Genomic DNA, 25,075 nt, shown 5'->3' with positions numbered 1-25,075 from the left:
CCATCCCCTTCCAAAAAGCCCTCTTATCTGATGTACATTTTATTTCAGCAAAGCCCGTCATAGCCAGGCGACGGAAAAACTCAGGAACAAAGAAGAAAAGGCAGCAAGCAGGGGAATGCAGGAACTTTAAGCACGCGAATTTCGCGGCACTTCCTGCAATCTCTGCTGCTGTCCCATCGTTGGTAGAACGTCAGTGGTGACGTTCCTACCTGCTGATTAGCTGCTGCTGCTCCGGAGGTCTCCTATCAAAAATCGCCATTAGAACTGGGTGACGTCTAGCGATCGTAGCGCAGTACAAGTTAAACAAAGGTAGGATTTTACAGTGAGGTGCGCGCGCCCCCTGGGATGTGGTAGCGCCCCCCCCAGGTGGGCGCGCCACACAGATTGAAGAACTCTGCATTAGGGTGACTTAAATATAACTATGGGGCTGATTACAATGGCGGTGAACCTGCCACTGAAAGGCTGTCGGTGGCGGGTTCACAGCCATCGTGAGGCTATTTTCCACCCGCCATATTATAAAGACAGGCAGTACTGTGGAGGTCGGAAACTCCGCCTGCCACACATCTGACGGGCTCCTTGAGTCTGCCGGTGCTGCGCAGGCCCTCGTATCCCCATAAATGGCAACGGTGCTTACCATGAACTGCCATTGGGATTACGATGGTCCATCCCCACAAGACTTTCCATGGCCATTCACCCACCATGGAAAGACTGGCGGGGATGGACTTTGGGGGTTGTAATGGGCCCCCTTCATCCCGGGCACTTTTTCTCCCTGCACTATGTGGCAGGCACGGCGTGGTGCCTGCCACGTAGTTCAGAGAAATGTAAACAGTGGCATTTTTTGCATTGCGGCAAGTGATGCAACTAGCAGCACCCACCGCAATGCAAATTATGGCAAGTGCGACCGCCACCATGATGGTCTCATCCTAATACCTTGTGGGACTGCCGCCTCATTGGCGGGCAGTTCCACTCCCTGAGACGATGACAGACGGGTATCATAATCAGCCCCAAAGTGCCCAATAGCGCTTCCGCAAAATCCATGTACAGCCATTTATACTATTTATCCCTCTTCATTCCTCAGCAATAAATAGAACATTGAAATTAGGTCTTTAGAATCCAAAGGGCTCATTTAGAATTTGGTACCATAGCCCATAATGCACTTGAAATGTAGCGGGCACGATAGCCTCCACATTTGTTATACAGTACCTTGCTCACCAAACTCTAAAAAAAAGTCCTCAAGTCTTATCTTTAATTAAAATACTCAGATGTACTTCTCCGACGAAGGAGGGATTCAAAGTGCTGTACAATGGCACATTAACCTATTATTAAGGAAACCAACTAACAACAGTTATGTGAAAACCTCCAACATATATAATTGAGGCTTACATTAGGTGCAAACATCCAGGAAAATCACTTCCACATTACAAGAGGTTTTAGTGTGAAAAATATCTAAAGAATTGAAGAGGCATCAACTCACAAGATACAATGGGCATTTTTTTATTGTAGGTAGCAAACTGTTTCTCAGGTCCATTTCCAGTGCTAACACACAGGCTGAATGCTTAATTGACTGTGCCAATATAAAGTTTAAAACTGAGCAGTGTTTCATAAGACGTCAATAGTGTTATCCCTCGTCTGAAATGCAAATTTATATAATTGCCAGCTCTGCAGTGACTTGTATTAATTTGCTTCTCAAATCATACCTGAGTTCCGCATTCTCTTAATGCAGTTCAGTGATCCTGCTAAGTCTGGTGAAAATATGTAAAAGAAAACAGACAGAACCCAGGTATATTCATATTGAAGACCCCAATTAAACCTTCCCTATCACTGACAATAAGGAAGTTTTTGAGGTGTTGGAATTGAAGAAACTATTTTTCCCAATGGCTCTCTGCATTGCTCTTTGTACATCGGCATTGCGCAAGCTATATATCAGTGGGTTGCACATGGGTATAATGGCCGTATAGAGCACTGCAAGAAATCTGTCTCGTTTGGGGGCATAGGCAGATGTGGGTCTCAAGTACACACATATCATGCTCATGTAGTATAGAATCAGGACGGTGAGATGAGAGGCACATGTGGAGAATGCCTGACGCCTTCCATCCTTCGAAGGGATCTTTAAAATGGCAGAGATGATGCACAAATAGGAAGCTAGTGTTAACATAAAGTAAGTGAATCCTAGCAGGCTGCCAAGCAGGAAGGTGGCCAAAGTAATCGGGTGGGTGTCGCTGCAAGCAAGCTTGAGCAGTACAGTAACATCGCAGAAGAAATGATTGATACGGTTAGAAGCACAGAAGGCTAGGCGGGCTATTAAAACAGTGTGGACAATAGGGTCCAAAAAGCCAAGAATCCAGGCGATTGCAGTCATCCAAAAACACATTTTCCTGGTCATGAGGGAGGTGTACCGTAGCGGGTGGCAAATAGCGAAGTAGCGGTCAATAGCCATAACAGTTAGGATGAGGCACTCAATGCCGGCAAACGTAAAGAAGAAATATAGCTGGGACATGCAGGCTGAGAAGGGGATGGCATTCTTCCTGGTGATCATCTGCAACAACACGCTGGGGAAGATGACAGAGGTGTAACTGATGTCCACCACAGACAGCTGAGAGAGGAAGAAGTACATGGGGCAGTGAAGACGGGGATCCACCCAGACAAGAAGGACAAGAGTTAGGTTTCCGAGAAGCGAGATGAGGTAGATGAGCAGGAAGATGGGGAAAAGGACAAAGTTAACATGAGGATACTCTGAAAAGCCAAGGATGATGAACTCTGATGCTGAGGTTTGGTTTGAACTGTGCATCTCTCCCATTCTCCTGGAAGTTGAGATTAATATAAATGTGAGTATGCATGCATTTGAACTTGTGGCAGAAGGACATATAGAACATCAGCAAGCTCTTTATAAATTAATATCCTTCATAAACACAGGCTATAAGAGATGGAATGAGATGCACAAAAGTAAAGACAATTGAAAGCTGTATCTAAAAGACTAGTAGACAAATTCATATTTTCAAAGACAGACTAAATAAAAGCGCATGCTAACTCACCTGCTATGGTTCAATTTTATTTGACATCAATATATTTTTACAATGCTTATAGTGCTGTGCCTAATGGCATGTATAAGAATATATATATTCATTACATTTCATTAAGATACTGTGGCACAAGAAGATGTGATAAACTTCTCTTTTAAAAAATAATCCATGAAAGTGGTGAGAAAAAAGTCTGCATGTTTCTACCTTACAGATTGTGATAATGGCAAAATTTTTGACCATTTAAAATTTCTTACATATATTTGTTTTTTCCTTATTCCATTATGTGGAATTCTGGGAAATGAAATAAAAAAACAAAATAACTCTGTGTGTTGCCCTCATTTACATGTTGTTTATGACCAGTCATTTCCTTTGAGCCTGTCCGTGATCAAAACCTGTTTGGGTTGAATAGCATCTGTGTTTTTCTCACCTCATCTATTGATTAATAAGAGGGAAGTTTATCACCTGTTCTTGTGCCACGATATATGTATGAATTTGTTCTGGGCATATTAGAAATCTGTCACCCATGTTAAGAGCACGCACAACAGACCAGCATTGCGTGAAAGTAAGGATACAGTGAGAATGTGAAAGGATGAGAAGATGCACATGTGTGTGTAAACTAGATGAAATTTGAGTAATAGAAATATAGTAAAAGCAGTAATTAACAGGTAAACTAAAACCCACTATGAGGTCACAGGTAGCTAAGTGTTAATTAGAGGTAAATACATTGTTTTAAGCACAGATGCAAAAATAAATCCAACAACAACAATGTAATAGGATGTTACAGAGATGGATATCAATTATAAATGTAACCATCTAAGAAGTTTTGTAATACCCAACAAGTCAGATACCAGCCCTGACGTATTCCAAGAATTAGGTGTGAAGGACAATATGTTATTCACAAGACAATTGAGGAGATACTAATAAAGTGCAACACATGAGATTGCAAACAACTCAAAGTATTAACCCCATTGATGCTGTCGTCGTCTGCTGAACGTTCGGAGCACTATCTGGCTGGTGCTGCGAACGTTCAACGGCCGACGCGGCCCCGCCCACTCTGTAGAACGCCCAGCAATGTGCCAAAATAACGGCCGCAGTAAATGGGTTAATCAAAGGATTTGAGGAAGATTTGTCACATGAACTGACAAAGTGTCTATGGCAGAATCTAGGGAAGACATGGAATATGGAAATATGAAATCAGATCAAAATGGAAAAGCAATGAAAATTTCAAAAGGGTAGAAAATATTATTTGTTGAGTATATACTTTACACTTGCAAAACTGCTTTCCAGCCTTAAGAGAAAAAATGTATAAGACAAAAATGTAGTAGAAGGGCCTTCTATGGAATTTGGGAATAAATGTGACACAGATTTGAGTGGGGTTGAAGGCACCTCAAATTAACAGGTATGAGAACACGCAGAGAGCATATATTTTATATGCAATGCACCTCATGAGTATAGTCAAAATTCAATGGAAAGGGGGAGAAAATATGTCTCAGCAAAGACCGATAAACCATGAGGAGCAATAGGAAGAAAATATCCACAACTTGTTATGTTATTCAATCCATCATATCACAAACTAACAGTGTGGAAATTACTTTTTTAAGTAAAGGTCTCTCAATTAGTTCTGAACAACACTTTGGCTATACTGAGACATTTGTCGACACCTACAAGCTTGTACAAAAATGTAAACTGCTAAAAATACACTAAACAATGGATAATAAAAGCAGGAAAAGAACCCACAAACCAAATACTTAAGATACACATTTAAGTTCAGGAATAAAGGATATGTCTTCTTTAATGACCCTAAATGCACTGCAACATGAATGTGAAAAGAAGATCTAGAAAATATAACAAGACGGTCAAGATACACTGATGATCTTTTCATAATAAGTAATAGCTCACAAGAGAAAACACTCTACTGCTAGGAAATAGTAACAAATGGTATTGCACATGGCAAGTGGTCATTAACCATCACTAAAAAAAGAATGTCATATAGTGACTTTGACGAAGAGCTGTTTAGAAGATACAGAATTTGAAGAAAAATATTTTAGAAACTAAATTGAGTTTTCCAACTAGAGAGCATCCAGATAAAGAGGTCACAAGCCGTCTTAGGAAAGCACATACATAGAACGCCTAAAAACATTGATCACTGTGGAGCAATAAAATCAGATTTATTTTAATTTAGCCAGAAGAGTGCAATCAGTTAAAAAAGATCCTACAAAAGCATTGGAATATAACAATGCAGGATCAAGAAATTGGGAAACTTCTGCAATCCACTCAGTCACCTACAGAATAACCATTAATTCTTAAGTCATTTTGAAAATTTGGAAAAAAATTAAAGCTAGGTAACAAATAGGCAAAAATGTTTTTTTTAATGCAATACATACAAACTTACAAAAATAGGTATCAACACAAAAGATTGATGACGGAGATAATAAAGCAATCTTTATCAGTAAGAAAATCACTCTTACCACACAGTTTGCTGTATACATACTAGAATGTACCCAAGGCCTGAAATATATGGAGCTGTCCTTTTCAAAAACATATTATAGAACACATTCATGCTGCTATGGTCAAACATTACAACAGAAAACACAAAGATGATTTGACAAGTTTGAAATAGTATTGGATATATATGTGGTTAGATAAAATCAAACAGGAGTTGATAGGGTTGGCATTTGTGACAACTAGACCCCAATTATCAAAAAATTGAGAGCAATGTTTGGTTTAAAAGGACAACACTCCAATTCAGAATACAAGATCATATCTATGCACACTAAAACTGTTAGATGAATGTAATTCCAAGGGTGAAGTATATTGAATATGCATTACATTTGTACATATTAACAATGCAACACTTCAAATGTAATTGAAAACAGTATTGTTATGTGATAATATATGAATTAACTACTATCCGTGTTTTTTAAGCTATGATAGATTGAATGTAATATGGCCATGTAACTGGGTCAATAACAATTAATCTGTCCAGATAAGATTATAATTATCAGATAGTCATATAATATATTTATGGATGCTTTCCAAATCTAATCGCAGCTCTCACTTTTGACCGCCTCATTAAGATGCAGGCGACCGAAAGTGAAACCAGACAGTCGTCATTCAAGGAGCCCATCAGCCAGTCGGAGGGCATGGCCAAAATCTCTATGGACAGCGTTTCCGCCGTAGGGATTACAATGTTGGATTCCGACCGGTTTTCCATGTCCGGCTTTGGAAAGCCTGTCCGAAAACGATTTTGGAGGCCCTGCTGAACCCTGAGGCCTCGGGTTGGTGGCCAATTGGGCACCTATGGTGCCCCCCGTAAATCCCTGCACAGTGTGGCAGACCACGCCACGCGGTGAAGGGATGAACAGATTCTCCCACTTCTCTATGGGAACATAGAGAAGCTCCCCTAGAGAAATGGGAATATGTGACTGCACTATGTGCAGTCGCATTGTAATGCTGCGGTCGGGACCGCGGACCGGTGGTCGTCAGGTCCAGATTCCGCAACAGTGTCACCACCCAACGTCATAATAAGGCCCTACCTGTCAATTCCCACTGGGCAGATTTTATTGGGACGTACTAAAAGGGTAATTGGGGATGTTGGGCTGGATTCTCTTAAATGTCCACCAGTGACAGTGTAGTTTAATGCTTACATGTGCAAAGTGAACTCTTCAGCTATTGCTATTGTTTACTATTGGGATGTGTTTTAGCCTACATGGGCAAAGTGAAAGTTAACTCTCTTCAGCAACACTTATTGTTTACATATGAGAATATGTGGGTTAAATGGTATTATATGCACCTGGTACTGTTAATTAGTAATGTAGAAGGAAAATGGGCATATATTTGGGTGTTCCACTGACATTGAATCTACTTAGGAATGCATTAGTATTGTTCCATCTAGGAAATTGGGATAGGGATTTTATAAATGGAGGATGATGGGCATTAAAAGCTATTCCATATACCTGGTACTGTTATTTCGGACTATCTGTGATCTGCATTGGGGACTATGGGGCTATGTAGTCACTGAATATATTTGGGATTGTATTATGATTGTTCCAGGTAGGAAAAGGGGATAATGATTTTCTACGTTGGAGATGATGGGCATTAAATGGCTTTGGCATATACCTACCACTGTATTTTCATGATTACTGTAAGGAAATTATAATAGCTTCTTTACTCACAAGGGAATGTGGGCTTTAAACAGCTGTTGAACACATTTTCAATTATGTTATAATGGTCCTGTTAGGAAAATATATATATATATATATATATTTTTTTTTTATAGTCACTCGCTTTTCTAGCCACGCCAATAGTTTTCCCGCTTTATCCCCTACATCGTATATTTTGTGTCTAGTCGCTGCTATACCTGCCTCTGTCTTGCCTCCTGGGTGCTCTCTATGTTGTTGTTGCCTGAGATGTAGGGCTTGTGCTGTGTCTGTGTCTGAATTGCTGAGTGTTTGGTGTCTGCTGCCTGTACTGAGTTCTTTCTGCTGTTCTCACTTATGTCCTGTAATGGAAGCTATGGCTTGCCCCCTAAGGACGGTCTTATATGCTTCCCATACTATTGATGGCGAACTAACTGATGCTATATTTTCTTCAAAGAAATACTTTGTGTCTGCACGGAGATCCTTCTTTATGCGGGGAATGTGAAGATACCAGGGGTAGATAGGGTAAGTCCTCCGGTTCACTGTTCGATGATAGGAGAAAGTCAGTATGACCAGGGAGTGATCCGAGATACCCCTGGGTTTAATGTTTACCTCTTTGACGTTTGGTAGGTTTGCGTCTGACAACAGAAAATAATCTATCCTGGATAGACTAATATGCACGGCTGAGTGATATGTGTATTGGTATGTTGTGGGGTGTGCGTGCCTCCAGACGTCTATGAGACCCATTGCCTCCGTGAAACCCTGGAGTCCAGAGGTACTAAGTGTGGGGTTTTGGGTGGGTATTTGTCAATGGTGGCATCCAGTATAGCGTTGAAGTCCCCTCAGACAATAAGGTCACCCTCCGGCAGGGCCAGGAGGAATTCACTGAGTGCTGGTGGGATGCAAACTGATACCACATTAAGGAGTCTGCCTTCCCATTGTCCCTGCACTGCTGCAAACCGCCCCTGATCATCTGTTTTAGTTTGGAGCACCATAAAAGAACAGATTTTCTTCACTAATATGCATGTCCCTCTGGATCCCGACGAGAACTCGGAATGTACTGCCATTTTTTACCCCCATCTGTCCAATGCTTTACATGACGTCCCCATAAGGTGTGTCTCCTGCAGTAACGCCAACATGGGGCAGTCGCGTTTCAGTGCCTGTAGTACTAAACCCCTCTTTATCCTATCGCCCAGACCTCGGACGTTCCACGTTACTACCTTTAATGCAGTGACTCGGGTGTCCTGAAGTACTGTCTGGATATAGTCAGATTGTGAACCTCTTGGCATGGATGTCGTATGTAAACATCGGGAATTGCTGCCTAACCCTCACAGTTAAAGATCCGCCGACCTTTTGAGTCTCTGCCGTACCGTCAGTATCATCACAAATTAGAACATAACTACAAAAATTCTGAACATTCCCCCCCTCTGTCCCTCCCTCCCACCCTGCCTCCCTGCTAAACGGACTTAGAACTGCCTGCCACCCCAACTCAGCAGAGCGCTTCTTCCCAATTCCAACCATTGTACTTGCTTGACAGGGATAAAGAGTCCAAAGAAGCTACACATTGGATTTTAGCCACATACTAGCTGAACCTTTCACTAGTATGTCACAATGTCACTTTGTGCTCACGGTCACTACAGGGAATGCATTTTGTCACCTACCTTTGGTAATGGTCTCTTTTGTCTCCCAATTTAGGCAAGAGCAGGTGTTAAACAGGTGGTACAATTTGTGTGCTTTTTGTAAACTGACACTTTTGTAGGTCATGTTTTTGTAGATAGTAGTTTTGATATATAATAGGTCCTGAAGAATCGCATGTCAGTGTACTTTAAGCGAGAAACATGTTGACCACACCTTTCACTTCTTAGTACTGTCTCGTATTTGGAAACTTAAGTTCCAGCGAGGACAGACTAATCTGTATTTTAATTGCGGCAGAGGACCACCAGAATAAAATTGTTTTCCGGTACCTTGTGCCTCATTTTATCCTCACCCACACCATCTACTCTATCCAGGCCCCTCACCCACACTTCACCCATAGGCAGTTGGATAAAAGATCTCCGATAAAGAGCCCCTCTTTAAGGTGTGCCCGTTTGGTATTGCACCGCCTACCCAACGAGGAGCATTGCCTATGATGAAGCATGACACTCGCAAGGGTGTGTGAGGCCATTATATCCAACACAATAGATACCCAGGGTTAGCTCTCCACTGAGTACTGCCCTTCACACCTGGTGACCTTCTTCTCCTTCCTTTAGGAACAGCCCAGTCTCCTTTTTGTTGTCCGATTAAATGGCTTTGACATGTACCAAATACTGTATGTCCATGATTACTATAAGGAAATGGTAATTCCTACTTTATTTACAGGTGATTATGGGCTTTAAACAACTGTTGAACATATTTTTCTCTATTTTATGATTATCCTGTAGGGAGAATGGAATTAGAAAATGTTAAATTTGTGATTATGGGGGGTAAATGGCTTATACTTACTCTGGGCATGGTATTTTACATAGCCCTCTAGGGATAATGGCCATAATGATTTCCACATGGGGGATAGTGGGTGTTAAATGGCCGTTACATACACCTGCCAATGTAGTGTAGTGACGTGTATTGAATACATGGGCATAAATATATTTTTTAATGGGCATGATGGAGGTTAAATGGCTGGTACATATACTGTGCTGTTATTTAGTAAATGAAGGTAAATGGGCATAGCTGTGTTCTGCATAGGGGATTATGGTTGATACATGGCCATTGAATATATTTAGGACTGTATTAGGATTGCTCAGGGTAGGAAATAGGGATTAGGATTTTCTACATTGGGATGATGGGCGTTAAATGGCTTTTAAATATAACTAGACATGTATTTTCTTGATTACTGTAAGGAAATGGTAATAGCTACTTTACTCACAGGGGATTAATATTATTATTCATAATTTATTAAGTGCCTAACTACCCTAAGGCATCCCAGCGCTAGCGACCGAACAGAGGTGAGAATGAGAGATTATAGGGAAAATGTTGGAAAAACCAAGTTTTAAGAAATTTTAGAAAGGGTAGATGACAGGATTCTGATTGAAGGTGTAGGGGCAGGGTTTTCATTGTCTAGCTACATTGTAAGAAAAAGATCTTCCTCCGCATGTTACCCTCTTGATTATGGGAACGATTGCAAGGTTAAGATTAGCCGAACTAAGGCATTTCTTGGGGCGGTATAAGGTAACATGAATAGTCTCTGACAATAACACACACCAAAATACTCATTACACAGCATTTTCACAATCACTGGAGGTAGTGTCTTCTGTTCACAAGTATGAAATCTCTAGAACAAGCTCACAAGGAGAATAAAGATCACCACCTACCTAGAATTCAGAAAGACGTTAAATACTTGGCTTTTCCCAAAATCATGATTTAACAAACTTGCAAATGAAAGACTGTGCAGACAGCTACCTGTCATGTTGTACATTGAAATGCTGGGGGGTACCATAGGTACCACCCATGTGCACCCTTCACCCCCCTTCACCATGGGGGCCCGCAACGGGCCCTCAAAGCAAAGACCGTATGCCTTTCCGTGATGGCATTTCCGCCACGGAAAGGCATACCCCGAAGCCCATCCTAATATGACTGGCGGTGTCTGATTGACACCGCCACCATATTAGACCTTTTCCGACGCGGTCGCAAGGTGACCACGGCGGAAAAGCGGCGGACAGTCTTTCCGTCGGCCGCGGTCCCCCCGCCATTGTAATATGGTGGTTGGTAAATTGCTGTACAAAAGGGGGTGGTAATGGATGGAGCATCTGAACCAATCAAACACTCACACCCAGTCAAAAGATCTGGGTTTAATCCATCACCGTTCTTTAGCCCACTCTGCCACCCCAGTTCAGACATGTCTATATGCAAATCAGTCTGACCCTGTGCCTCATGGGAACAGTCCAGACCGAACTGCCAAGCCATGCCTTCCCTGGACCGGAAACAAGCTTCCGAGGACCGGTTTCTGGCATTCCAGCCGTCTTCAGCACGGCTTGCTTGAATCCAGTGGCAAAGTGAGCAAGGGACTCACGTCTGAACATACCCTGCCACACTTATGGCGGCCAAAAGCGGTACAAAAGGGAGTGGTAATGGACGGAGCATCTGAACCAATCAAACACTCACACCCAGTCAAAGATCTGGGTTTAATCTAAGCATGGGCGGAAAATCCGTTCCGCTCGCGGATTTTGCGGATTTTCTGTAATTTCCCGCAAAATCCGCGAGCGGAACGGATTGGGTCAAAAGTTCAAGCTGACTTTTGTAACTCTTTTAGAATGGCGCCGGCAAGCTGCCGGAGCCATTCTAAAATAGTTACAAAAGTCAGCTTCAACAGGAAGCTCTAATAGATAAAGTAAAGCAGGTGCTCGAGTTGAAGCTCAAATTCAGTTACACAATCATTAATCACCCCAAACTTGGGGTGATTAATGATTGTGTAACTTAATTTGACCTATCTATTAGTGCTTCCTGTTGAAGCTCTTTGTAGCTATTTTAGAATGGCGCTGGCAGCTTGCCGGCGCCATTCTAAGTGGGGCTGAGGGCAGAAGGGGACAAAAGTGGGACAGAGGGCAGAAGGGGACAAAAAATGAGTGGGGCAGAGGGCAGAAGGGCACAGAAACGAGTGGTACAGAGGGCAGAAGGGCATAAAAAACGAGAGAGTGGCAGTGATTAACCAGGCAAAAAAAAAACCTGCGAACACGCAACGCGCCCCGCGAACGCCCACGAACATGCAAAGCTCCCAGCGAACACCCGCGAACATGCAAAAATAAAAACATCCGCAAATTCGCGAATTTGCTGATTTGCAAATTCGCGAATTCGCAAAATTCGCCCATGCTTAGTTTAATCCATCACTGTTCTTTAGCCCACTCTGCCACCCCAGTTCAGACATGTCTATATGCAAATCAGTCTGACCCTGTGCCTCATGGGAACAGTTATGTTATGTTATGTTAAACGTAGGTTTGTATAGCGCACGGCTACTCGATCAGAGTGTCCCGGCGCTTTTACAGAGCAGTAGTGAGGTCTGAACACAACATGACGTCCTAGAGACCGAAAAGCCACGTCTTGAGATCCTTTCTGAAAGTTAGGAGATTGTCTGCCTTCCTCAGAGAAAGTGGGAGTTTGTTCCAGAGCTGCGGAGCGCACGCCCTGTATGACCGACCTCCAATGCGAGCACGCTTTATTGCTGGAACAACAGCCAGAGATTGTGTGGCCGAGCGTAGTGATCTAGAAGGCTGATAAAACTGGACATGTTTCCTTACGTAGACTGCACCGATGCCATGCAAAGATTTAAAAGTCATGGTCAAGGTCTTGAAGATGATACGTTTCCTAACCGGGAGCCAATGGAGTGAATTGAGCAGGGATGAAGTATGAGCTCTACGACTCAGACCAAAAATGGCCCTCGCGGCAGAATTCTGTACAGTCTGAAGGCGAGCCAAGAGGTACTCTGGAAGTCCTAAGTATAGTACGTTGGCGTAGTCAAGCCTAGATCCGATCATTGCTTGCACAGTGATTCTCCTGTGGCAATGCGACAGTAGAGGAAGGAATTTCCTAAGCGTGCGTAGTAGCCCAAAACATTGGCCAACTAAGGTGAGGATCTGAGGTTTAAAAGTGAGACCCTTGTCAATTTTCACGCCCAGGTTCTTAACAGTCCAGCCCGAACTGCCAAGCCATGCCTTCCCTGGACCGGAAACAAGCTTCCGAGAACCGGTTTCTGGCATTCCAGCCGTCTTCAGCCCAAAGGGGTAAATTGCTGGCAGGCGCCACTGCCTGCATGGCGGTGGCGATCCGTCCGCCATCCTAATCGGCCCCTTTATTTGCATACTACTTCACGCATAAGGCTACAATACACAATGCTGTATCAAGTCTCGAGCACGTCTCTGGGCATCAAGCTTACCATTCAAATTCACCACTGTTAGTCAACACCTCTACCTACAATTTCTTCTACGCATGCTCCCCCAAAAGGAGTAGCTATTTAGTCAACATTAAGGAACTTTGGCACTCTGTCAAGGGATAGGAAAGTGCTATAGATGCTCAAACATTCTATCCCACTGCTTTTTGCACCACTTTCTGTCAAGTCAAAGCAACTTGTAACTCAATAAGGACACATCATGTATGGCACGAAACACTGCCCACTTTGGGCACATTACTAACCCACACCCATGCAGCAAAACACAATCTATGGTGCAACACGCTGCTCATCTAAACAGCACCTCCTTGCCTCCTAAGGAATATGAAGTGCTTCACAAATGCAACAACAATACAACATTATACTAACCACATAATCACAATACCACATGACACAGCACAAATTAAACATTTCCACAGAAGAAAGTGAGTAAAATAGCACACAACACAACAGGTACAACGGAGCTCAACCAGAACACAATTACTCCATTACTAACCAACAAAACATAACAACATACAACAGGATATTGCAACAACCCCACAAAGAATAACACAACAAACACATACAAAACATATATGCAGCATAAAAGCACAACACAACAATCAATAGCATACATAAAAATAAGACAATAGAGGACAACACAACCTCACAACAAAAAACTCCATCCACCACCCAACCAACACCACCTTTGTTTGACTTGAATGAAATGGCCATATAAGACTTGATTATCCGATTAAATCTGATACCATGGTATTTGGAATTTGTTGGATATGATAATTATCGCCCATTCCTATGTTTTATGGACTAACATACAGATTATGATTCTTACCTCAAGGAAATTTGCAAGTCACATGGGCCTCTTCCTCTGTTAATTCAAAAAGGTTTGACCTGCTGAAATTTAAGATGGTGTTAACTGTATCGTACCTGGTAACTATGGATGCAATAAAGGTTGACCCACTTATAACTGCAATGCCTGCACAATTGCAATTTAATTGGTGTCTCATAATCAGGCTTATAGGAGCATAATACTAGTTAAGGTCCAAACTACACAGGATTTTGGATAAGGAGTTGTGTGTTTCTTACCACACTCTCGTAGTTTTGCCCTGATAGATTCTCACAGATCAAAACTGCACATCATCCCTCATTACCAGGAGGTATTTACCACACATGATAAATACATCCTCCTGGGCTAATGGAATTTACCACATGTAGTAAATACCAAACCCTATTCTGCCCAAATTTGCAAGTTGCCCCAGTCTTCATTTGCTGGCAGTATGTGCAGGTGGGTGAGGCTCAGTGGAGCTAGCAGTTCAAAGAATAATAAATGAAATATGCTTGCTCTGCAATATTAATAAAAATAAAAAAGGCTCTATGGTCCTGATACCGGCATCTTCGTACACTCCTGGAGTAGTGGTCACACAACCTGCTTCGCACAACATGGCAGAATTTGTGTCCCACTCAGACCTTCCAGTGCTTGTGCATTAGTATGTATATTTGTACTGTTCATGGGCATGGGATCCCCCGCTTAGTACATGATACAGCATTCATGGGACCCTCTGATGAATATCCAGATATGTCAAAGCTCGCTGCGTATTGGCAAATATCTTCCCTGCCATAAGATCTTGTCAGCCCTCTTGGGTTGAGCTCCGTATTTGACGTGCAACCTTTCTGGTGACCGTTCTTGCTTTGTGAGCTCCTGACCCCCTCAGTATCATGCCCCAGCTGCTGTACTCTGGCAGCTCTATAACTATAGTTACCTGTTCTGGCGTAAGTTACTTCCACTTCGCTCCGCACATCTGGATCCACTGGAGAATCACATCCTGCAAAAGGAGCAGAAGAAGGGCCATCATCCATCAAGAGTCATGGTCAATGCACGCGCCTCTTAGCCTACACCATTGCCACATACACATCACTAGTCACAGGACTAAACACACACAGGCTCTAAGCGCCCAGATCAGTGGCATTATAAAGACCATTATGTGATTCACTGTATATTCTATTGGCAGGTTTTCTATATGAGCATCAATGAATGCCTACTGTAAACAATCCTAAACATTTCTTATTAGAGTTCATCAGTGGTGATGCTATTATAAGTAACTGAACAGGTGTCATTCAGAGATATGTCGTACAATCTTGCTAGTTTGTACCCAGTACATTTTATATCTGATAAACCATGAGTAATGGTGTAATATATGTTTTTGCAAATGTTGTTGAACTGCACCAACTTCCTAAAAATAATAAATATTTTTAATAAATCAAATGCATTGTAAAAGTCTGCTTCATTCCTGCCTCCAAAATGCCTGTGCTTTTCTGAGGACAACAAGAGATGTGTCTTCTGCTACCGTTCCAAAGGAGGAATCAGCCCACCTTGAAGACTAGAAGAAACAAACACTTCATTCACTTCCATCTTGGCTTTAGGGTTGACTGTGTTTGTTATTGAAAAGGAGATCAGATTGCTACAATTCACCCTATGATTTCTGAGTGGGGGTAAATTGGACTAAATCAAGTGAAGGAATTAGAACTGCAAAGACTCAAGACAGACAGGAGACATGCAAGCAGCTTAGATGTGGCTATGTTTTGGTTCATAGGAGTCTACTTCCCATTGTCACTGTCTTTCCATCTGTCTGCATAGCACACCCAAATCCACGTCTCAAGCACAAGTAGTCCTCCTGAGGTAAGGAGTGATGAGCTGACAAAACTTGTTCCAGGTGACTGATCCACTAGATTGATGTCTCAATCGCGTGACCACTATCTGCCCCATTGCTGCACCTCTTATGTACTTCTGAATAGAGGTAAGTGTAGCTAGCAGTGGGGACAAGGGTGGCTCCATGTCACACCGCCAAATAATTATGTTACTCATCATAGTGCACTGGGTCCCGCGTGACTTCACGTGATAAACAAGAATAGCTCTGCACGCGCATGCCACCACCACACAAGATCAGTAATGAAAACGCCCATTACTTGACAGCCTTTTGACAAACACTACCTTGCAGGTTGGCTGCCTGGAGCTCTCCATATCAGTTGAGGCAGCCTTTTTATAGATGGCACGTGTGAATTGTAGTCACACCACATTCCTGCCTCAGGCTTTGAGACTATCAGTTAGAGGGGAGCACTTGGATGCGGCTTCAATGAAGGACAGAAGAGGAAACATGGCATCCTAATGCTTATAGGACCTAAAGCAGTCATCAAATGAAACTCTTCGCAACCCTCCAGTCTTTGGTGTGGAGTCAAACATTTCTTAACACAGGCATGAGACTTAACCTAAGCCAGAGAAGGCATCCATCAGGTTGGCTTGTTTCTTTTCAAAACATCAGATGCCAATAGCATAGAATTATAGGAGATATGGAAAATGTGATTGTGATTGTGGCCACTAAGAACCCTTTGCCTCCATGGCAGAGACCCATGCAGCTTATGAGTTTTGGAGACATTTTCTATTGAGATAGAAAATCTACTTTGGGAGCCTGTTACAATAATATTGTTCTAAGTCTTTTGGGTCCCTGAGATTTAGCCAACAGGAGGCAAGCCAGCAAGCCCCTGGAGCTTGGGAAGGCACATTGGTCTTTCGAGGGCAGAGACAGATGACCACTTAGATGGTAGACCAATTCGAGGCATTCATAAACTATGCAGCAGAGCTATTAGGACTTTCTAGGGTGACGGGATTGTATCAGGTGGAAAGAAGAAAGGGATAAGGAATGGACAGGACAGAGCATAATGGGAGTAAATTGAAGCCAGAAGGAACAGAAGACTAAACTTCGTTGAACTGGTTCTAGCTTAGTCGAAAAGTACCCTTTCTGACACTGCTCCACTTTAAAGAGGGTGTCATGGAAAAAGTGCTTTACTCCATGGGTTAGATCCTCCTGGAAAGTGCAGCGCCACATTGTGGTACAATGTGAAATCCGGTACTTGTATAATGGGTTGACACTGTTCTTTGGCACAAACCTGGGAGATCTATCAGAGGCCCATTCGTTTTTTTTTTTTTAACACTTTCTTTTATTTGTATTTGTTATTTGATTAACATTTGCAATGTTTCAACAATATTGAGACAATCTATATCCAGAAATAAACCTCTGTAAATTCGTCATGGCTTCTTCCCTTACATGAGACCATTGTCTTGGCTCTATATATATGTCTCTGCAAATAGCTGCATCTGTTGTGTGTGGTTACATCAGCATTCTGGCTTAGCTCCACCCCAGTACCACATTTTCCTTATAGTCTCCCCATTGGAGGCCAATTAAGAATGCACAAACAGTCTCACCGTAAGTCAAGGAGTTGACATCCATCCATTTTCCTTCCTAAGGAAGCCAAGTGCAACAGTGGCTTCCCTTGCTGCCTCCACCAAAAAGAAGAGAGACCAGGCAGCATAATCCTGGCAAATACAGATGTTACAACATACAAAATAGTGCATCTGCGTGTCTATGATCAGCATCCTCCTAGAATTTGATGTTGAGGAGAACAACATTTTCAAAAGTTCAAGTACTGAAGGCTTTTCTCATTTACACACATTATACATCCTATACATTTCACATTCTTACTGGCCTCAAATTAAAAGCTTTGTATACATTCCACCAGTACACATGTGCCCTGGTATCCTCAGTGAATTATAGGAGTCTGGATGGATTTATTGTAGCCTGTATTTGATGAGACAAACAGTTACTTGGAAAGATCAACTTTTGAACCACAAATAGGGCAGCTTATTTAGGAGGTAGCTTTTCTATTTCTTCATGAACTTTGATTTGTGATTGTCACCATATGCAGTTTCCTGATGTATGAATGCTGCTCTTTGGCATGTACCTCGATCCATCTTTTTCCTATTCTTGATTGAGTTTGGTTAGATGAACACATTGTTTATCATTCTGTCTGTGATGCTCTTTGTGGAGTTGTTCACTCTGTGTATGTTGGTAGTGGAGATCTGCAATGAAAGGTAATGCACATGATGTGCGTAGGGACAGTTGAGCGTAATGACACCCACAGAGAACTGTTGAAAGCCATCTCTATTATTGAGGTGTATGAGACTCATTCCTCTGATATAGAGTGTCACTTAGTCTTTCTGCTTGCCTAGAAGTCTGGGCGTGTGGACAGTGGATGTGGCTAGCTCTATTCGAAGACTTTTACACATTTCATGAGAAATTAACAGTAATTTGTGTTCCTGTATTTAGTGGAAGGGGGAACATTGTCTAACTTTAGAAAATTAACTAACAAAACAAATACACTTAACTCCCTCTGGCTTCGCCCGCACCCCTGAGGAGCTAACACACTGAGAGGCTAGAGAAGGGAACTGGGAGAAAAAGAGAAAGGGCAGCAGAAAGGGCGTGACTTCAGCCTCCATGATAGCAGTAGGAGAAACGAGATAGTTAGTCATGACATTTCCCAGAGCAGGCAGTGATTCATAAACCGGTATATACGGAGCTTCAATAACACCTTAGGCTAAAGAAACATGTGTGAAACTCTGGTAACAGAAATGATAATGTGTGGCTGAAAAACCAAAGCAAAAATACGGAGTCTTCCACAGAAATTCTACAGACTAGATATTGAAACGTCTGAACAAATAAAGTGCAAATAAAGACATCTGAGATTTACTAAATTAACAAAATCAAGTCATTACATCAGGAGTGATCTCACACTTCTTTTCAGGACTTAAAAAGACATGTCAATTTTCAAAAGGAAAATAAAATGTCCCCTCACAAGTGGTGAACAATGGCATTTTCCATCAAGTACCAGCATCATCCGCCACATTAGACTCAACATGTAAGTCGAAGTTACAAGACCAGCAGAGAACAGGATCCAAGGGATGCTTGTGTCTCAATAAACGAAGAGATCATAAGTGGGCTAAAGACAAAGCCCAGTTAGGGTTGACATTTGAAGGCTCGTATCCAGCCTTACAATAGCTTTGAAACAGAAATCCCTGACCCCATCCCACCAGAACAGGATGTTTAACATTGCTATCTCCTGATCCACCTCCATGAAGTCCCAAATAATCTACGTGGTTTTTGGGGTGAACCATTAACAGGATCCTCTCAGTTAATTGTCTGCAATGTATGTATCATCTAGCAAGAAATATTCACCGTTTAGGGTTTTTTTATCTGACCATCGCAATTCCCAGTTCGCTTTGAGAAAACTGTATAGATTCTTGAGTTAATAAACTGACCATCACTAGCCAAAAATCCTTATATCAAATACTTTTGTATTTGAATTTTCTGATTTGAGAGGCTTAAGTATTTTTGCAAATCATCTACGTCTATTTTCCTCAGGATTTCAAAGTAAAAGCTTGTTTTGTAAAGCTAAACACTCACCCCTGACTACCACAATCTTATCATTCACAGTTTTGTATATTAAGTATGAATTAATTTTTCATAATGATGTTAATCAATTGTAATGAATTCCTAATCTAATCTAACCCAATCATTTTAAATTCATAAAATTATTATTAAAAGCATGACTAGTCACTTGTTCTATTGATTGAAACTATGATATATATCAAAGAGTTCTGATATTCAGCTATTGCAAATGTTCTTTACTTCCTTAGCTCGGTGCCAGTCAGTGCAAAGGTGTACAGGTGCATGCTTCATAAATTGATCAAATACAATTATATCATTTAGTCAAGGGTTTTCCTCAGAGACATCTGGTTTATGTGAATTTGCAAGTTTTCTCCGAACTTTGGAAAGTATTCTTCAACTGAATTGTCTGTAAAAGTCCTTCAAGGTAAAGTTTTGTGTAATAAATAACTATTCATTTCAGAATATTCTTCCATAAAAACATTTTTACAGAAATTTTAGATGCAAGTGAAGGTCCATGCAGTTTACCAAGTGCGAAAGTGTTACAACAATTTTCAGGTAAATTTAAATTTTGCTCACCTCTTTATTGACACATAACAGTACAACTTAGGAGGCATCTCTGCTTATATTCTTCATACGCTTGGGACAAAATAATTGAAGCTACGCCAATAATGGATGGAGAATATTTATGTTGAAATGTCATACTATGAAATATTGTTTAATATTTTGTTTAATATACATATCATGTTCTAAATATCGTTTTCAAAATTATGGTCCCATTGGGTGTAAAGTTTCTATTATTAAATTTAGTGTTTCTTACTTAAAGACTTGGTCAGGCATACCTGTTGTCCAGCGCAGGGGCAGTAGTTTCTCTCATGATATTGTGTTGCTCTGTTCACCAGTACCCTCGTTAGCCCTCTCCAGGCTCTGATATCAAACAGATCCAGGAGGTGGCCAACCGGGGTAAGAAGAAAAAGACCAGGTCAACTAGGAAAGGATTATTCTTTTTTCTGTCTCTTGTATATCTTGCCTGATTTACTGATACCTGTGATCTAGTGAAATAAAGGGACTAATCAGCCTCACAACACATTGTACTTACTACTACAAACAAATAGCACACAATAATATTGTAATTATGCTTAGTGCTTACATATTACATTTGTTCTTACAATCATGGACTGTGCTTTTTAATTAATTCATGTATGTTTTTTCCCTGATTATGAAATGTTCCTTTTTTCCCTCATCATCTCTGGAACGACGCGCTAATCATTTTATGTAATGTGTTTTTATAATTGTAATCCCTTTTTAAATGTTTGCTAAAATGTAATATATCATGTATCTTTTATGATCTTATAGACCGAAATAAAGAATTTTTGGATTGGATTGGATTGGCTTACATATTAGCCCATGTTCCTTTTATTGGAGTAATTTCAGTTTTGCTCAATACTCATTAGATTGATATTTGTTGAAAGACATTCATTGAAGTTAAAGGAACAATTCCACACTAGACCCTGTAGTCCTTTGGTGAGACTCAATTCAAATTTTTGTTATCCCCTCTTCATCACGTTAACACTAAATACCACATGACTTAACAATGGAAGTGGATAACAGTTTCAGTCAAAAGAATGGTGTGCCACATATTTGTATGTTCTTTGTCTTACTTTCAGGCTAATCCTATCTACTTCACGGTGTGAAGATATTTGATTCTTAGAAACCTAGCCAAAATATATAAGACACACACACACACAATCTCTGCTGAAGTTTTCTGCTAGAATCCAAACTGGATTCTGAGGAATGCACTTAAGAGCAAATTTCTGAGAACTAAATTGATTGCCAAGCAAATTTTAGAAATGTGGGTGTTTTGTTCTTTAATAAGGCATGATTTTGTTTGAGATTTTGGATTTTTGGGGATTTTTCTAATCTCACAGAAATGTTGTATGATTTCCAACAACGTCTGCTTGACTACAGTAAGGGTAATAGTGACCTGAGCCAGAAGGATCTAGACACTTTATTGTGTGTCTTTTCTTAGTTAGGATTGCCCACAACCTAATGCTAGGACACTCTGCAACTCATCAGTACTTTTTGGCTGTATTCAAAGAACACATTTTTGCCTCAATCTTACAGGCCAAATTGTGTGGGGCAGTGCCAGATGACAGCACTGATGATTCCCTAAGTGCGGCTATGCCTAGTCCTGCCATACCCCTTTAATGCATCTACTTTTCTATCCTATATTGTGCTGGCTTGATTTATGTGGCTGCATGCTTCAAAATTACTGAGTCACAGCCAGTTTCCAAAGCCTTTCCTCTGCCTTTTTTTCCCACCGGTCGACAAGTTAATACCACATATGTTTTAAGTGCAAATATGTCTAGCTTCAAATCTACTTCATGTTCTATATGAAGGAGACGTGGCTAGCGTAACCAAGCATAATCACTATCTGACAACAGGATGTAAGCATGATACTTAGACCTGGGACTTATCAAAATGTTATACTTTTTCTAGATGGAGACAGATTCTTGAATGTATGGTTAAACTATTCGGGGAAACCCGTCCATTGCTGATTGATATCCATGCCTTGACCTCTACTGCATAAATCTGTGGAGAGGTATTCTGCCAAAATACCAAAGAAAAAATATTGCGATGCAAGAATATCATGTCAAAAATATTATCAACTCACAGTAAATTGCGGGGAAAAATATGGAAGGTAAGATTATTGTTTTTTCAAGTATGTAATAACCTTGTTTTTTTAAATCATTGTGAATAATATTGTTGTCTTTAACACATTGTGATTTTTTTTAAATGAAGTTGATATCATGTAGTTATTATAATATTATTTGATAGTATTATGATGATTTTTTTTAGATTTTGTATAGTTAGTAATTTTAATGTGAAATTTGAATTATTCAACATTTTATTGTAATTTTTATTTAGTAGTGGATTGGTGGGTCTTTAGGGGATTTGGGCCGAAAAATATTCAAAATATAAACTAACGTTTTTTAAATTATTTTTTAAGTTAATTAAATAACCAATTGCTAATAAATGATGTCATTGAATTAACTGATTACCTATTATTTCAGTTACCTTGGTATAGTTTGTAGTTTAATATGTCATTTGAATTGAATTACAAAAATGTACAAAAATGTTCTTTAGTAAAGCGTTGTTGAGTTCAATGGGATTACGATGGGAAATTATTTTAAATTTAAATATAAAATATTATTTTTAACTTTTAATTAATATGTTATGTTAATTAAACTTTTCAGTGATTATTATTTATGTCAATATTTAGTTGATTAAATGTTATTTTAATTTTTTTATTAATTGCTAAATTGGTCATCCGTTTATTTAGTTATAAATATAGACATAGTTTTAGTTAATATTATTAATGCTTCATTTACATTTTGTAGCTAATTAATGTATTTGTTGGTTTTGTTTTTATGGGTATCAGGGAGGGATGTGTATTATTTTAATTGTTTTAATTACTTATATATTAAATTATATTTACATTTCACAGTTTGCTTCAAAGCAAGCGCGCACTCAGGGGTTACGATCTTTGGAAAAAGTTTTTATCCTAAGGTAACGCTACGCGTCTCGCCAATAGGTTTGATCACACAATAACCAAAACAACAGTACCAGAACATTTAAGTAGACATTGAAGGGGTACTTGCATATCACGCGTCATGTGACAACTGGACATAGCAGCCATGATTGAGTGGTAAACGTACAAACAATTACACGTATTTCATAAATTTAAATCATGTAAAACTACCACTTAATTACTATCATGTTTGTAGTTCAATCAAAAAATTAGATAACATACCGAAAAACCACTGAAAATACGAGCGAAATGGCCCCCAAGTTGAGACAGTCTAGAGCTGATAAAATCTCTTACATAGCTCTCTGTAAGCGCATCCGCCATATTTAGATGGCAAACGTACACCATCACTTGTACAAAACCAAGGTGCTTTGTACAGCGTCTGGCCAGAACCAAGTAAGAATTCCACTTTGCTTTCGGTCTAGTGCCTTATTAAACTGAAATTCCAACAGACTTTTTACTGACTTATTACTGCTAAATGTACTTAATATGATAGTTCCCAACTTTACATTCGGTCTAGTGCCTATGGAAACCATGAAAAAAGTTCTTTATTATGGCCTACCATTTTAACAGGGGTAAAATAATTCCCCCCAAAAAATGAAATTCAATAGAGTCCTCTAATCGACTAACAAAATTGTCTACTTATTGCCCATTACAAATTTTTAAAAAGTGCCGAAAAGTGATGTTTCTTTATCTGACACAGGTGCAGAAGTGACTTCCGTCCAAACGAAGAAAAGGGTAGGGACCCAGTAAAGTGACTAAAAGTGAATTGTCCCTTCCTTTCCTCCTACAAGAAACATAAAACAAGATTAAAATCAACAGTGATTTAAAATTATCGAAGAAACATCAATAACATCAAAACAGTACTGTAGGCAATTATTATATAGGTTAAACTAGTGGTACACATTATTCTCTACACTCTTGTTACTATCTAGTTTTCCTACGAAATTGAAAGGAAGGACCCAGTGTAAAATTAATCCTCTTGAAGGTGAGTTGCTAGCTCTTCGTCAAGATTTTGCCCCCCCGGGAATCTGGTTTCTAGCTCCATAATCCATCTGGATTCTTTTTTTCTTTGAGCAAGTTCATGGTTACCCCCTCTTCTCCCTAAGTTGAGTTGTTCAACTACAAAAAATTGAAGAAGGGCATTGTTAGATAGGGGCACTTCCTGGAAGTGACGTGCTATGGGATAATGTGAGTCTAAATTGGTTATGGCCCTCAGATTTTCCTGTATACGTTTTTTAGCCACACAGATGGTAATCCCCACATATTTGAGTTTACAGGGACATTCTAGAATGTAAACTACAAAGATGGTATTGCAGGTAAGGAACTGTTTGATTATTTTCCGTTGTGGATTGCCTGGAATCTCTACTTCTTTTACCATGTAGCTATATTTACAAGCTCTACAGTGTCCACAGGGATAGAAACCTTTGAGCCCCTGTATATGTTGTTTTTTCTTATCAGAGATGTCCCCTCTCACCAAGATGTCCCTTAGGTTAATTCCTCTTCTGTATGTTATCTTAGGTCTAGGCCCTAGTTTAGGTCCGACTATATTGTTGGTTTCTAAGATTCTCCAGTTGTCTGATAGAATCTTCCTCACCTTAACAGATCCCTGATTAAAGGTTGTGATAATTCTAGTGGCCCCCTCCTCTACCTCTTTATTGGCTTTGGGAGTGAGTGTCTCAGATCTGTCGATTCCTGGCAGCTTTTTGACCGCCATATTTAACACACAATCCGGATAACCTTGTTTATTAAATCTTTCCAGCATGACCTTTTGTTCGAGGAGAAAACCTTCCTGGCTACTGCAATTTCTCTTTGCCCTCAGTAGTTCTCCAAATGGTATACTCCACTTAAGTGGATCCGGATGAGCACTGAGGCATGCAAAAGGCTATTGCGGGCAGTTTCTTTCCTATGAAGATTAGATATCAAGTTGTTATTAATCACTTTGATTTCAGTATCTAGAAACTCAACACTTTCTTTATCAATGTTGTATGTCAAACATATGTTATAGTTATTTCTATTGAGCTTGTAGATAAAGTTTTCAGCTTCTGTTTCTGTGCCACGCCAGATAAGAAACAAGTCATCTATGTATCTAATCCAGGTATCCACCTTTTCAAAGTCAATGGAAAGATTAACATCACTTC

General features: G+C 40.4%; 1 protein-coding gene across 1 annotated transcript; it reads right to left on the bottom strand.

The window, feature by feature from the left end:
- Nucleotides 1-1,804: 1,804 nt before the first annotated feature.
- LOC147700864 (olfactory receptor 5AP2-like) lies at nucleotides 1,805-2,797 on the bottom strand. The gene has a single exon (XM_086929258.1). It carries the CDS (start codon nucleotides 2,795-2,797, stop codon nucleotides 1,805-1,807), a length of 993 nt encoding a protein of 330 aa, XP_086785384.1.
- Nucleotides 2,798-25,075: the final 22,278 nt, after the last annotated feature.

The sequence above is a fragment of the Lissotriton vulgaris genome, chromosome 7 (assembly GCF_964263255.1).
Source record: "Lissotriton vulgaris chromosome 7, aLisVul1.2, whole genome shotgun sequence".
In the NCBI taxonomy this organism is placed as follows: domain Eukaryota; kingdom Metazoa; phylum Chordata; class Amphibia; order Caudata; family Salamandridae; genus Lissotriton; species Lissotriton vulgaris.
This window is presented reverse-complemented; position numbering and strand designations above follow the sequence as displayed.